The sequence below is a fragment of the Ixodes scapularis genome, unplaced genomic scaffold (assembly GCF_016920785.2).
Source record: "Ixodes scapularis isolate PalLabHiFi unplaced genomic scaffold, ASM1692078v2 PGA_scaffold1__304_contigs__length_218370807, whole genome shotgun sequence".
Classification (NCBI taxonomy): domain Eukaryota; kingdom Metazoa; phylum Arthropoda; class Arachnida; order Ixodida; family Ixodidae; genus Ixodes; species Ixodes scapularis.
Genome location: NW_024609846.1, coordinates 97,414,139 through 97,426,930, shown reverse-complemented (window position 1 = coordinate 97,426,930; position 12,792 = coordinate 97,414,139). Strand labels below are relative to the sequence as shown.

At 43.4% G+C, this 12,792-nt stretch overlaps 1 protein-coding gene across 1 annotated transcript in view; it reads left to right on the top strand.

Annotated features, from left to right (window-relative positions):
- The window catches only part of LOC8040957 (beta,beta-carotene 9',10'-oxygenase), a 115,359-nt gene that overhangs the window by 43,480 nt on the left and 59,087 nt on the right, over positions 1–12,792 (top strand). Inside the window, exons 2-3 of the mRNA XM_040501238.2 lie at positions 2,495–2,631; positions 9,151–9,275. Of these exons, the coding sequence (XP_040357172.1) occupies positions 2,495–2,631; positions 9,151–9,275 (262 nt within the window). The remainder of the gene's footprint in view (positions 1–2,494; positions 2,632–9,150; positions 9,276–12,792) is intronic.

Below are 12,792 nucleotides of genomic sequence, written 5' to 3'. Positions count from 1 at the left end.
TAACCTACAAAAAACGTTGTTACAACTTCTTTTTATTTTTTTATAAATAAGTCTACAAAACAAAATCTATTGTTTTTCGTTTTGAATTTTTTTAGAAAATAATCTACAGAAAAACGTTTTTACAAGTTCTTTTTAATTTTTTTATAAATAAGTCTACAAAACAAAATCTATTGTTTTTCCTTTTGAATTTTTTTAGAAAATATCCTATAGAGAAACGTCTTAACAAGTTCTTAATTTTTTTATAAATAAGTCTACAAAAAAATTCAATATTTTTTCTTTTGAAAGTTTTTTGACAATAGTCAAAACAAAGTGCGTTTATAAAGGAATTCAGTAGGATCGCGGAAAGTCAATAAGAAGTCTAAAAAAATTAAAAAGAATGTTGAGACCCGTTTTTGTAAGGGTTTTGGCTGACACCGCGGTGAGGAGAGCTACGTACTTAGCACATCCATGAACCACGTGGCCCCTTTTTATCACCCAATTGTGCTCTCTGCGCGTAGAGAAGGCGGGAGAAGAGCGTGATCACGGCGTCGAAAGATGCACGTACAGTGTGCTCAACTGTTAAATATAACGCGGGAGCGGTGGCCGCAGCTGATATCAGGGGCCCTAAACTCGTGAAACAGAAAGTTGGAGCCAAAAGTTCGCGGGACGCGCCGATTGGACGTCGGCGAAAAAAGCGCGAAGTCATCGTTGTGATCGGCCAATCGGTGCGCTCCATCGACTTGGGCCCCAACTTTGTGTTTGACGAGTTTTGCGACCGTGAGCTGTCTAGCGATTAAATCAATGATGCGGCAGAGAATGAGGCGGCTGTTGCGATTGTCGGTCGCCACTCCCCGATACAATCATCGCATGACCTCCTGGTTTCTTTCTTTATCACCCACGCTTTTTAATTTTACTTGTTTTTTTGTTTTTTGTTTTTTCCACTCTGTTTAGTCAGACCTATACGCATTTACCATGCGGGGCTACCATATCTCGGTGATCTTGCAGTTACTCTGATAAATGAGATAAATGCCACCTTCTTTAAACAACGAAACACAAAATCGAGGAGCGGCCTTTTTTCTTTTTCGCCGAGTCACGCATTGGTGATTATTTCAGAGCTGGGAGTGTAACTCTAAACGACAACAGCGGCATGAGCTGCCAGATTGAGCCGGCAGATGCCGCATGCAGTCCCTCTGGCCACCGCTCCCGCGTTATATTAAACAGTTGAGCACACTTTCTGAGCGGGGGGTATTAAAATACGGCGCATTCACCGCCTGGATTACGATCACTTTTTGCGTAGTGAACTCATCTTCGGCAGACTGAAGGCGCCTTGTGTACGAACAAGATCCACTGAATGTCGCAGAGTGGAGAAAAAGTCCGCTCAAACGGGAGAACCGATCCAACCAGGCTGATGTCGGGCATTCGGAATCCGGCATAAAAATCAAGGGAAAACATTGGCAGCCGCGTTACGATCTATCGGCGAAGCGCGTTTTATGGGGAACGCAGCGGATGCCGACATCAATATTTGTCCTTCCTGAGACGCGCCGCCATATGTCTTTTCAAAGCTTCTCCGCATCCTCCGTTTCTGCCGCTTCTTTTTTTTTTTCTTCCGCGCCACAAAACGCATGCACGTGGTAAAGAGAACAATATAAAGATTGAAGCGAAGGGCGAGGAAAGGTCGTGGGGGGCGACTCATACCGTGCAGATATGCGACACGTTCGAATTTTGAGCGGTTGGTTTGCGCCGAAGTTGTTTGGCGACTCGACCGGGAGACGCGCAGTTCGTTCGCGAAGCGAATGTGTGGGGGCTGCTGGTATGAAATCTACTATACTTTTTACTCTGCAGCGCGACGCTTGCGGCGAACCTCTTAAAATCCGAGTTCGCCTTTACAAGCGTACAATTCTACGTTAAAGCTAGTTTAAAACCATTACTCGATAAGCGCTAATTCCAAGCAGCTCGTGCATTACGCACAGGTCAGAGAGGAATATGCCCTTTTGGTTTTCGGAGGGCTTCTCACGCCAAGCAGCCCATGATCTATAGTCCGCGGAAGCGGAGCACTGGCCTGCATTATACTGCTGGTGAGCGGGCTGAGTTAGCTCTATCTCACTTGCATTCAGTTACACTGGACCGCCATATTGAAGCCGTCGACATCAGCGCCACGACGCAATTTTGAAGCCAAGCTGGCCAAGCTCTGAAATTGGTGGTACTCCGGGTGCATTAGGCGACTCTATGCTCAGTTTCCCCTTAAGTTCGATCGCCGCCGACCGTATAATTCAATGGAACGGACCAAACAGCGCCGCATCGTCACGATGTGCATTGTTCTTCTGCGTTTCCTATGACCAACTGAACCAATACCGCGCAGTGAATGCGCACGTTTTCTTTCTGTGCATGATTTAGTCGATGTTCAGCGAGCGCACAAAGACGACAAACGCCGTGACGATGCACTTTTGACACTGCCTGATTGACTCAGTCGTTACGCTCATTGACTCAGTCCCCTCCCCTCCTTCTCCGGCTGCAGGTCAGATCCCGGAGTGGGTGAGCGGCAAGCTGTACCGACTGGGCCCCGGCAAGTGGGACCTGGGCGGCGGCTTCTCCCTGCGGCACTGGTTCGACGGGGCTGCCATCCTCTCGGCCTACGACGTCCACAAGGGAAAGGTGAGGCGGTCGGGAGCGGGTGTCACCGAGCTGGGGTTCCACGGGGGCGCAGCGGGTTTCCCTTGTCTCAGCAGACTGTAAAGCAATGGCCGCGCAATTTCACAACAAACGCGAAACTGGAAACGCTCGCTTTGAAAAGCACAGAGGGATTTTTAACAGACCCCCTTATCCAAGAAATTTGTTCGCCCGTTCGTCCGTCCGTCCGCGCATATTTCCACTAAATTTACGACTAGTACTACCACTACTGCTACCACTACTACTACTACTAACAACAACAAAAACAAGAACAACAACCACAACAACAACAATAATAATAATAATAATAATAATAACAATATTATTAATGATAATAATATAGTAGCAAACAATAAATACTTCTTCCCTACCCAAAATGACTTTTTAATGTCTTATAAAGAGATTTATGCGATCACTTGTTAATTACTACATTCCGTTAGTAGAGGACTTTAAAAATAAAGGTCGCTGTCAATTCTGTTTTTCTTACAACTAATGATGGCTTTTTACTTCCATGGATGCAATTTGCTTTTGATCAAAAAGTGTGACAATAAGCTTGTGAATCTACGGGTTCGCACCGGTACCTTTCAGTCCATTACGTGGATGACTGCACTCTACAACTTTCCTATTCTTCACTTGCGCCTCTCCGGAAATGGCACTGGTGTCTCCACCTTGGAGAAATAAAAAAACGAGTATGGAGGTAAACAAATAGCATCAACAGCATAAACCCATATCGAACATTACCAAGTTTAGATTCGCCACCTAAAACAACATTCCGAAGCCTCTCCTTGGACAGTCCTTCACGTCCCGAATGGCAAATCGCACAGTGTATCAGTCCATCAATACTTTCTCTTCGACAGAGCATGGATAAATTTTACGATGCAATTTGACATTGGCGTAATGGCAGTCTGCAAAAAAGCGCTTTGCAATCTAAGCGCGTAAAAACATAATTTTCACAAAAACAGCTTTTTGGCGTTCTTTCACAACCCAAGACTCATCCTCTCTTAAGGCCGCCTTGGAGATTCATAGCTTAATGCCACGAATAAGGCTTTATCAACTCAATAATTTACAATAGGTAGGGAAAAACTCATACTCGCTTCCTTTCGCGTTCTTCGGGATCGTGCGAATTGTAATTTTTTTATACATTTCTTTAATATTTTACGCGCGTTTACGGCATTTCAAGTAGGAACAACTAGAATGTTGCAGCACCGGCTTGGAACCCAACATCTCAATGTTGGCTGTAGCATCAGAAGAAAGGCCTTCACATACCGTCTAAAGGCTCCTTCACACTCTTGCAACCGAGTACGACCGAGAGAGACAAGACCGGTTCTTAAGCCTCTTACGACGTCTTAAGACCAGCTCCGTAGCAGTGCATTCGGTCCTAAGACGTCTCAAGAGGCTTAAAAACCGGTCTTGTCTCTCCCTGCCGTACTCGGTTGTAAAAGTGTGAACCAGCCTTTAGCGAGTAACGTCTTGGGTTTATTTTCTGCCATTTTGTACGACCAGTTTTCCAAAGGCTGCACTCGGCTCTTGCCTGTAAAGGTAAGTGAAGCAGTCTCAGATTTCTGTAGATCTCTTGCCTGTTGTCTTGTTCTAGTAAAAAGAGTAGCATGGCGTTTCATCTGTTAGGACTGAATACGGCGTAAAGAAATATAGCTCAGTTGAATTTTTCTTATCGCAAAAGCTGTTGGTCAAGTCTACAAAGTAGCAGGCGGTTTCTTTACACAAAGGCGGCGAAAAACTTAATCCTTTCAATTTTTGTTCTATCTCGTTAACTAGCATTCCGTGCAAAATCTTTGAGCATGTAATTCATTCCAATCCTATTAAACTTTTTGGATTCAAGATCTTTCGTCACCTCTGCAGAGTACGGCTTCCGTAAATTTTATTCAAGTGAAACCTAACTTTTAACTTCCCTCATGACCTTCACGTCGCTCTGGACCGGGGTTCCGGGACTGACTGCATATTTCGAGATTGTTTTCAAAGCTTTTTACAAGGTTCCTCGTGTGCTTCTTCTTAAACTTCATAACCTAAACATAGATTGTATGTACTCTCTTAGATAAAATAATTTCTAGCAAACAGCACCTAATTTGTTCAGGCTAACGAAACCAGTTCATCACACTCGCACGTTAGCTCCGGTGCTCCACAAGGTTCCTTACTCGGCCCACTCTTATTTCTTATTTATATTAATGACCTTCCTACACGCATCTCCTCTTTCATACGCCTGTATGCTGACGATTGTGGTATTTATAAAGAAATTCTTAACGATTCTGGCATCTCCGCCTTCAAACTGATATTAATAATGTCACTCATTGCATGGTGTGCAGATTGGTTCATGGAACTTAACATTTCTAGATGCAGATTGATGAGTGTCCTGTAAAAATAACACCTGTCCTTCCTACCACATCAATAATTAAATTCTGCTTTATGTTTCCTCCTATGAATATCTTGGCGTTCATCTGGCCAATAACCTCGCCTGGAATTGCCGTGTCGAATATGTTACTAAAATCGATAATCAATTCCTAGGCTATCTCAAAGGACCTTTTTGCTAACTCCTGTCTGTAAAGCTTCTATTATACAAAACTTTAGTTCGCTATAAACTGGAATGTGTAGCGTCTATTTGGAACCCCGGAATCGCCCTTGCTTCTGCTGTTGAGTCCTTTTAGAATCGTTCCTCCCGTTTTATTCTTTCAAACTATTATCACACAGCCAGGGTCACCTCTATGAAAGCATCATTATCCTTAAACTAACCTCTATTTTCATAGAAAATGATCTCGTGTATGTCTTTTACGAGATTTATCACTTTAATCCCACACTTCGTGAAACATTATTTAAAGAACCATCTTACATTCATCCCGAATAAATAACTAGTTAAGGATAATCCTCCCCCATTGTAACACTTCCTCTTTTAATGCCTCCTTTCTCCCTCAAACCTCTATAGATTGTAATCGCCTTCCCGCACCCATAGTCTCAGTGACTAATACTGCTGATCTTAAAATTGCGATTACTAATTTTCTTGTTCTTCCTTAGCCATTATTTCTATTTTTGCCTCGTTTCTTGTTATACTTATTTTTTGTGTGTGTCACTGCTGCTTGTAATGCCTTCGGGCCCTGAGAGAAAATAAATAAAATTATATGAAAAGAAATGTTCGCCCCGTTGTTGTATTTTCAATTTCCTGTACCCGGTGCACAGTACACGTTCGATGCCCAGTCCGCCCCAGGTGCGTAGTTCCCTCGGATAATTCATATACGCAGCACATCTTAAAAAACTGCCAATTTCTGAGCGCTCGAAAAATCACCATTAACATAAACTGCCATTCATAAAATTCATGACGTCTCGTCTTAATGAACGACCTTGAAAAACAAATCCTTGTACGGTCCGGACCTTTAAATGCTTGGCACCGCGACAAATTTAAACTTTTAGACACGTGTTTGCAGAAATGTAATCCGACGAAGACGGCGCCCATCACAAGTTTCCGTGCCGCGTTTTGAAAGGGTAGGGAAAAAGCGAACTTCTTATCCCTCGTCGTTCTTGGTGCTACAAAACATTCCATTAAATGTCAATAATTTGGGGTACAAAAAAAAAAGAATAAATTAATAGCGGCGTTAAGAACTGTCAATCCCAGAGGTACTCGTCATCGGGGTTTCCTGAATGTCCAAACTTATTCAAACCGCAATGTTATTAAACGTTTTCACTACGCCCTTTGAAGTGCAGCACCGAAACACAAATGAACAGTTGCTAGACGAGAACATCCAGTTTTTGGAAGTCGGGAACATACGTGGTCTTACGCAAAATGTATATCTTAATGTGAGATACGTGTTTGTGTCGTCCAATGCGCCTGCACAACAACTGCAGGCACTTAATGCATTTTTAAGACATATAGTCCCGGTGGTGGAACTCTAAACTAAATTACTTCTGCTTTTTTTTTTTGCGCAAAGTGGACTTTATGAATTGTTTTTTTTTTTATTTTTTATATAGAGTTTGATTTTTCCGTACATCTAATATTCCTCTATAAAACATAAATGACTAGAAAGCTTCTTAGGTACTAAAAGCAGGTTTTCTCTTATTATTCGTAACATTTAAAATAATCGGCTGGCACATTAAACAAAAACAAAAAAAACATCCGAATCTCTCAAGAAATTAGAGTGGAGAACAAAAATCAACATGATTCAAATCGTACGATATAAAGCGGACCAGTTTCCCTACGATGATTTACATGAAATCTTTCCCGCAAAAATAACCTGGAAATGTTTTTTTTACCGTTTTGTCTTTGAATTGAACTTTTCAAAGTGCATTTGTTTTGTACTAAAGTCGAAGAATCACCAAGTGAGAAGATTTATATGAGGCTGAACACGAGCAGGAAGCGGAGCTGCTCCGAGCAAATACGGCAGACCAGTGTTCTAAAAGACGTCTTTGGAGCACCGCAACGCAAAGAGGTGCACACCAATCAAAGGGAAACATCTATAGAACGCGGAAATAACGCACGATGACGAGGTCGCCATGCTCCCACCACCAGTGGCGGAGGTAGGGGGGGGGGGGGGGGGGGGGGGGGACAAACGCACGTGGGCGCATTTGGGGTGTAAACAAATGCACGAGATGCGCAAGGACCATATGAACTTGCACGCAAAGCGTTCGTTCTACCTTCTATTTTGTTAGCCTCTCCCGTTGTTCATATCAAACAAATAAGAACGCGAAAGAAATAAACAAAAATCAGAAAAGTAATATCTTAGTGCAAGCAAGTCAGAAAACAACATAATGGTAATTAAGCTTTCCAGCTAAGTAAAAACTATCCCTTGTTTTTGTTCTACAATCTACAAAAAAAAAAAAAAAGCCCGTGCGTCTACTTTTCCGCACAACACTCGGAGAGCCAATCACCGCAACTTACGGAGGAAGCTCAGCGAATGACGATGCCGAAACACGTGTTTTGACCAAAAAACGTAGTCTGAGTTGTGACATTAAGCAAACGTGACGTTTTGCATTGCTTAATGTCACAACTCAGACTGCGTTTCTTGGCCTAAACATATGTTTCGTCATCGTCATTCGCTAAGCTGCCTCCGTAAGTTGCGGTGATTGGCTCTCTGAATGTTGTGCGGGAAAGTAGATGCACGGGCATGTATTAGAGTATATGCCTTAAAAGACCCCTAAAAAGAAAAAAAAACTTTTTGAACAGTCTGGTTGAGACACGTGGTTCAAAGAATTAATTTTACACGCAAAAAAAAAAAAAAAATTAGAACAATATTGACGACGCAAGGTTTATTTTGAACTCTGCGCGCCAAGTCCATGACGTCACCGAATGGTCATACACTCTTTCCACCTCAACGAAATAGTGATACACTCTCTATCTTTCCACCTCAACGTGATGGCCGAGCCGATCCACCTTTCTTCCACGTGCCCGAAATGTCGAGAGAGAAAAGAAGTGGAAAGGAGGTGACTGCAGACTAAGTCGCGTCTCGCACTGACAATATTGGTGTAAGTTTTTTTTTTTTTTTTTTGCGTAAAATTAATTTTATGACACGCGTATCCCAACCAGATTGTTTAATGTTTTTTTTTTCGGGGGCTTTTTACGCTGATACTAGAAGCTCCGCCTTCAGCGCGAAATCGCTGGCTTCCGCAGTGCTTCGGTTGCGCGTGCCTGCGCGTCCACACTTGTGTTAGCAAGAGCAGAAATCTCACGCAAAAGGCGGAGCTTCTCAGCTTAAGGGTAAATGGAGTATAGTTGGGCGGGGGTTTCGTAAATAAAAAGTCGTCAATTAAACTGTACTTTAAATTTACGGTAACTGTTTTTTCCGCGTCGTTACCAGTGATCGGAGGAATCGATAAATCCCCCATGTTTAAAAATATATGTTCTGATAAAGAGTCACTGTTATCTAGCTACAGTGATTTAAATAACATTAATCTGATTTAAATAAAATAAATCTAGCTAAAAATATTCTTTTTCATCCTGATATATATATATATACTTGTTTTAGTTCCAAGCTATGGCTGAATGTTGCTTCGTTAGAAAATTATCAAAAGAACGGCTGTCACTTTTTTTTTGTAGGGCAGATTATTAACTATCGCATGTACACAGCGCGACACTGTTAAGGCGAACTATATATAGTCAGTGACAGGTTAAGAGTTCGGGGGAAGCTCCTCCGACCCCTTTCCACTTTAGCAGAGCGAACGCTGGAGAGGAAGTTGATTCCTCTCCAGCGCTCGTTCTGCTGAAGTGGGAAGAGGTGGAAGGAGCTTCCCCCGAACTCTTAACCTGTCACTGACTATAATGATCGACAGTTTTTCCTTTTTTCGTTTTTCTTTTAAAATTAAAGAGCTGCCATAAAACCTAGCGGCCGAACGTGCCTATTTAGGGCATTAACCTAAGGGGCGAAGTTCAGTGTCCCTTAATACTCCGTTGGAGCAAAATGCAGAAAAGCACCGGTGTCGTGTTCGCCTTACAAACTATCAATGTGTACGAGTGTACGTACCTGACTAAAGAGAGAATGCACCTGACTTATCTGTCCACCTTCCCAGGTTCGATACAGTTCCCGGTACCTGGACTCCGAGGCCTACAAGAAGATGAGCACCGTCAACCGCCCCGTCGTAACCGAATTCGGTACCAAGTGCTACCCGGACCCCTGCAAGAACATCTTTTCCAGGTGAGGCAATGTTCGCGGGGCCATTTTCGACGGATTAACCTGTGCGCGCACGGACATTGCTGCATCTGAGTTCTCGACGGCTGGCCAAACAGGGGACGCTTTCTGCTTTGTACGGCAAAAAAAAAACAACGCAAACGCATTAAAAAGAAAAAAAGAAACGTGAACATTTTAGCGCGCACGTACGCTTCAGTGAGGACAACTCAGAATGCTCTGCGCAAAACGGCGCGGCTCCTTTGCAGGGAGGTAGAGGGGCTTAGAGCGATAAGCTGGTATCCCGTTCACCAGGAAAAAGTGCTTGGCTGTCGCCATGTTGTACAATTTTGACCACTAGACACGTGACGGTATCAAATCCTGTGGCTTTTAAGCAAAACTGAGTCGAGATTTCTATCGCGATCGCTGTAAAAAAAAAAACATGAGCAACCATTTGTTGAATACTGCTAGCTGCAAAGATCAGTGTCTATCTCCGATACAAACCCAAAATACAGCACCGCGGCTGACGGCATCTAGCGGAGGCATTGCGAGGCTGCCCAAGCTTTTGTCGTAAAAGCACATTTTTGATTTAGAACAAACGAAATATAACTTATCTCGTCGGTACTGTCATTAAAAATCAATTAGCAATTATTTGTGCGCACCTCTTCGTTAATATCTAGACGATAAACTATAAGGTCACGTGTCTAATTATCAAAAATGTGCAAGATGGCGGCGTCCAATCGAGGTCACTTTCAGCTGCCAGTTGAAAGGGGGCCCTGCAACGACTTTTTGACTGGTTTTTAATTTGCACCGACCCTGGGCGCTCTGAACGTATAGTAACTAACTTTTCTTTTGTCGAATTCCGCTTTATTTTAAGAGTTATAGGCAAATTAGAATTACAAAAACAAGCAAAAAAATAACCTTCTTCATGACGTCCTTGGTCGTGGCTTGAGTGGCTGTGAACTAGAAGAGGGGTAGTGAGCTCCGCGAGTGCTCACGGCTGCCGCACTCCGTGTCGACGGCTCGAGAGGGCGCCACTAAAGCATGTGCTGGATAGGCTGGATGAAGGGGGCGGCCGGGGTGGCTCGCATTGCATTTTATGGCGACTAAACACTAATTCGGCATGACACTTCATTGGACACAAACGACAGCAAACACGGGATAAAGATCAGTTCAGAACGGGATCCACTTTGCACTGCCATACCGCCAAACGGCCGAACCGCAAGCCAAACCTGCTCGCCGATGGCCTTCGGAACGCTCGGAACCGATCGGATCCTCGAGCCTGTATACGACCGCAGTGCTGCCGCTTACATCCGGGACCTTTCTACGCTCGCCGCACGTGGGCGCCTGATTCCACTACCCCTTTCTAGTGGCGGGTATGTCAACGGGTCATTTCTTGATTTCGTATTTTGTAAACTGCATTTGTTTATTTTCTGGTCTAAAATAGTGTACAAAACTACTTTCATATATAATTGAAACGGTTCGCCCACTTTTACTTTGTATTTAAACAAAAAAAAAAAAAAAAAAAAAGCTTTTAGTTGCTTTGAAAAGTAGTAAAGGCAGGACCAAAGGCTTCACATATCGCGTGCTTTCGGCACCGCCCCCGTAGGTAAAGGAGGTTTCCGCGTCGTCCGGTTAAAATATGACGCACTGATATTTAGTTACTCTCTCCGTGCCCGCTGGCTTGCCCGAACCCCAAGAGACGTGGCAACCGTTAAAAAGATAGACGCTTAAATATGATTGCAGGGCGCCTTCAACGCTCTAAGGACCTCTAGCTCGTTACTTCTTGTGACGTCGAAAACGGACGCGTGCTCCGAAACGTTGTCAATCATTTTTTTATTATTATTATTATTATTATCTTTTAGTAGTGTGCACGCTATTTTTGCCGTACACAGCAGAAAGGGTGTCCTGTTTCGATGGTCCATTGGAAGTTATGTGCAATGCTCTCCATTTAAAACAACAGGACGGAGGGCCTGTTTGCTGATCAATGTAGGTATTTTTCCCGGTGGGTATGATGAATCTTCGTGACCCTTCACCAGCTTCGTGGGGACAAGAAATTAGTAACAAATAGCTGACTATATCTGCTCTCCTTTTGATGTTAAAAATGACATTCGGTTCGCACAAAACATATGAATTAAGAGATCTGAAATATAACAAAAATGAAGCGTGCCCACCTACTTTGGCAGCCGCATGCTTAGTTGTGGTTGACAAAGATTGTTTTAGCGAAAATTTAAGAAAAATTAGAAACACGCACGATCGCGTCTGCCAAAGCAATTTTTATAAACACATCAGACGCGGATTGTTTGTTGAAATTAGAAACAATAGGTTTTCTGGGCACGCCATAGTGGTTAAATAACGTGAATGTATAATACAATTGACATAGAAACGCGAAAATATAGTAATGCGAAATTTTATTTCTGAACCCAATTCTAAGCTCGAACTTTCTCGGCTCGAGCAAAAAAAAAAATCTCATCTGTTTAAAAACTCGACCACACGGACTTTTTTTTACATTTAATTTTTCACTACAGGGACAAATAGACGTAATGTTTCTTATGTGTTTATATGAATTGCGTTAACAATTCATATAAACACCAATTGCCTGTTTGTCTTTAGTTTTCGCTCATCACAACCATCGCCAACCCTAACTTCACGCGCTGCTCTTAAAGTCAGCATACAGTATGGCAGTTTCTTTAAGCCAACATTTCTAGTCTCTTCATCTGTTTTTTTGTTATCTGAATCGGATTTCTAAGTTCGAAGGAAGGACAGATATTCGCAGAAACGTTTCAGTAATGCTAGGTCACAGGTATTTGTTTTCAACACGGAGCTGGCCACGTCACAAAAAAATCCATCTCAAGCCCGATTCACATAAAGCTATTTTGCTTGCCATTTCACTTGCGATTTTTCAACTGCGACGTCGATCACCGCAGCCTCCATTATGTTTTTCTGCCACACGAGCGATGCCGCAACTAGTGCCACTAAATAAGCTACGCTTCAGAGTAACGACACTTGGCCATATTGTGGCTTAAAATCATGGCTCCCAGTTTTCTGAAGCTCTATCTGAAATCACAAGAAACGCTTTTCCGTCTTCCACAAATGTTTAAACAGTTCGCAACAGAGCAAATCAATATTACAGGAGCTTTCTAACACCGAATATAACGCTGAGGAAGTCGCACTTCTGAAACAAGACGAACGGCAGTTGCGTCTGCTCTGCACAAGCCCCAAAATGGCGGCGCCCACAACAATGTCGGGGAACGGAGTGCCGATACCCTAAGCGCAGCTCATTTAGTGGCTCTAGCCGCAACTGTGCAATAGCAAGTAAAGTCGCCCATGCGAATCAGGTTTTACCGCCGGCAAAAAGACACGCACCGATCAACAAACCGGCCACCGTCTTTGCTCTACTTGTGCGAGCAAGGACGTGCGAGCCCGACACTGCCAAAGCTATAGCATCACGCTCGTGCTGCACGTGCACGCAAGCCAAGTTCCGCGAAATGCATCGTTAGCACGAGTACTCGCGCTACGGACTAACCTTCTAAGAGCACGAGTACGG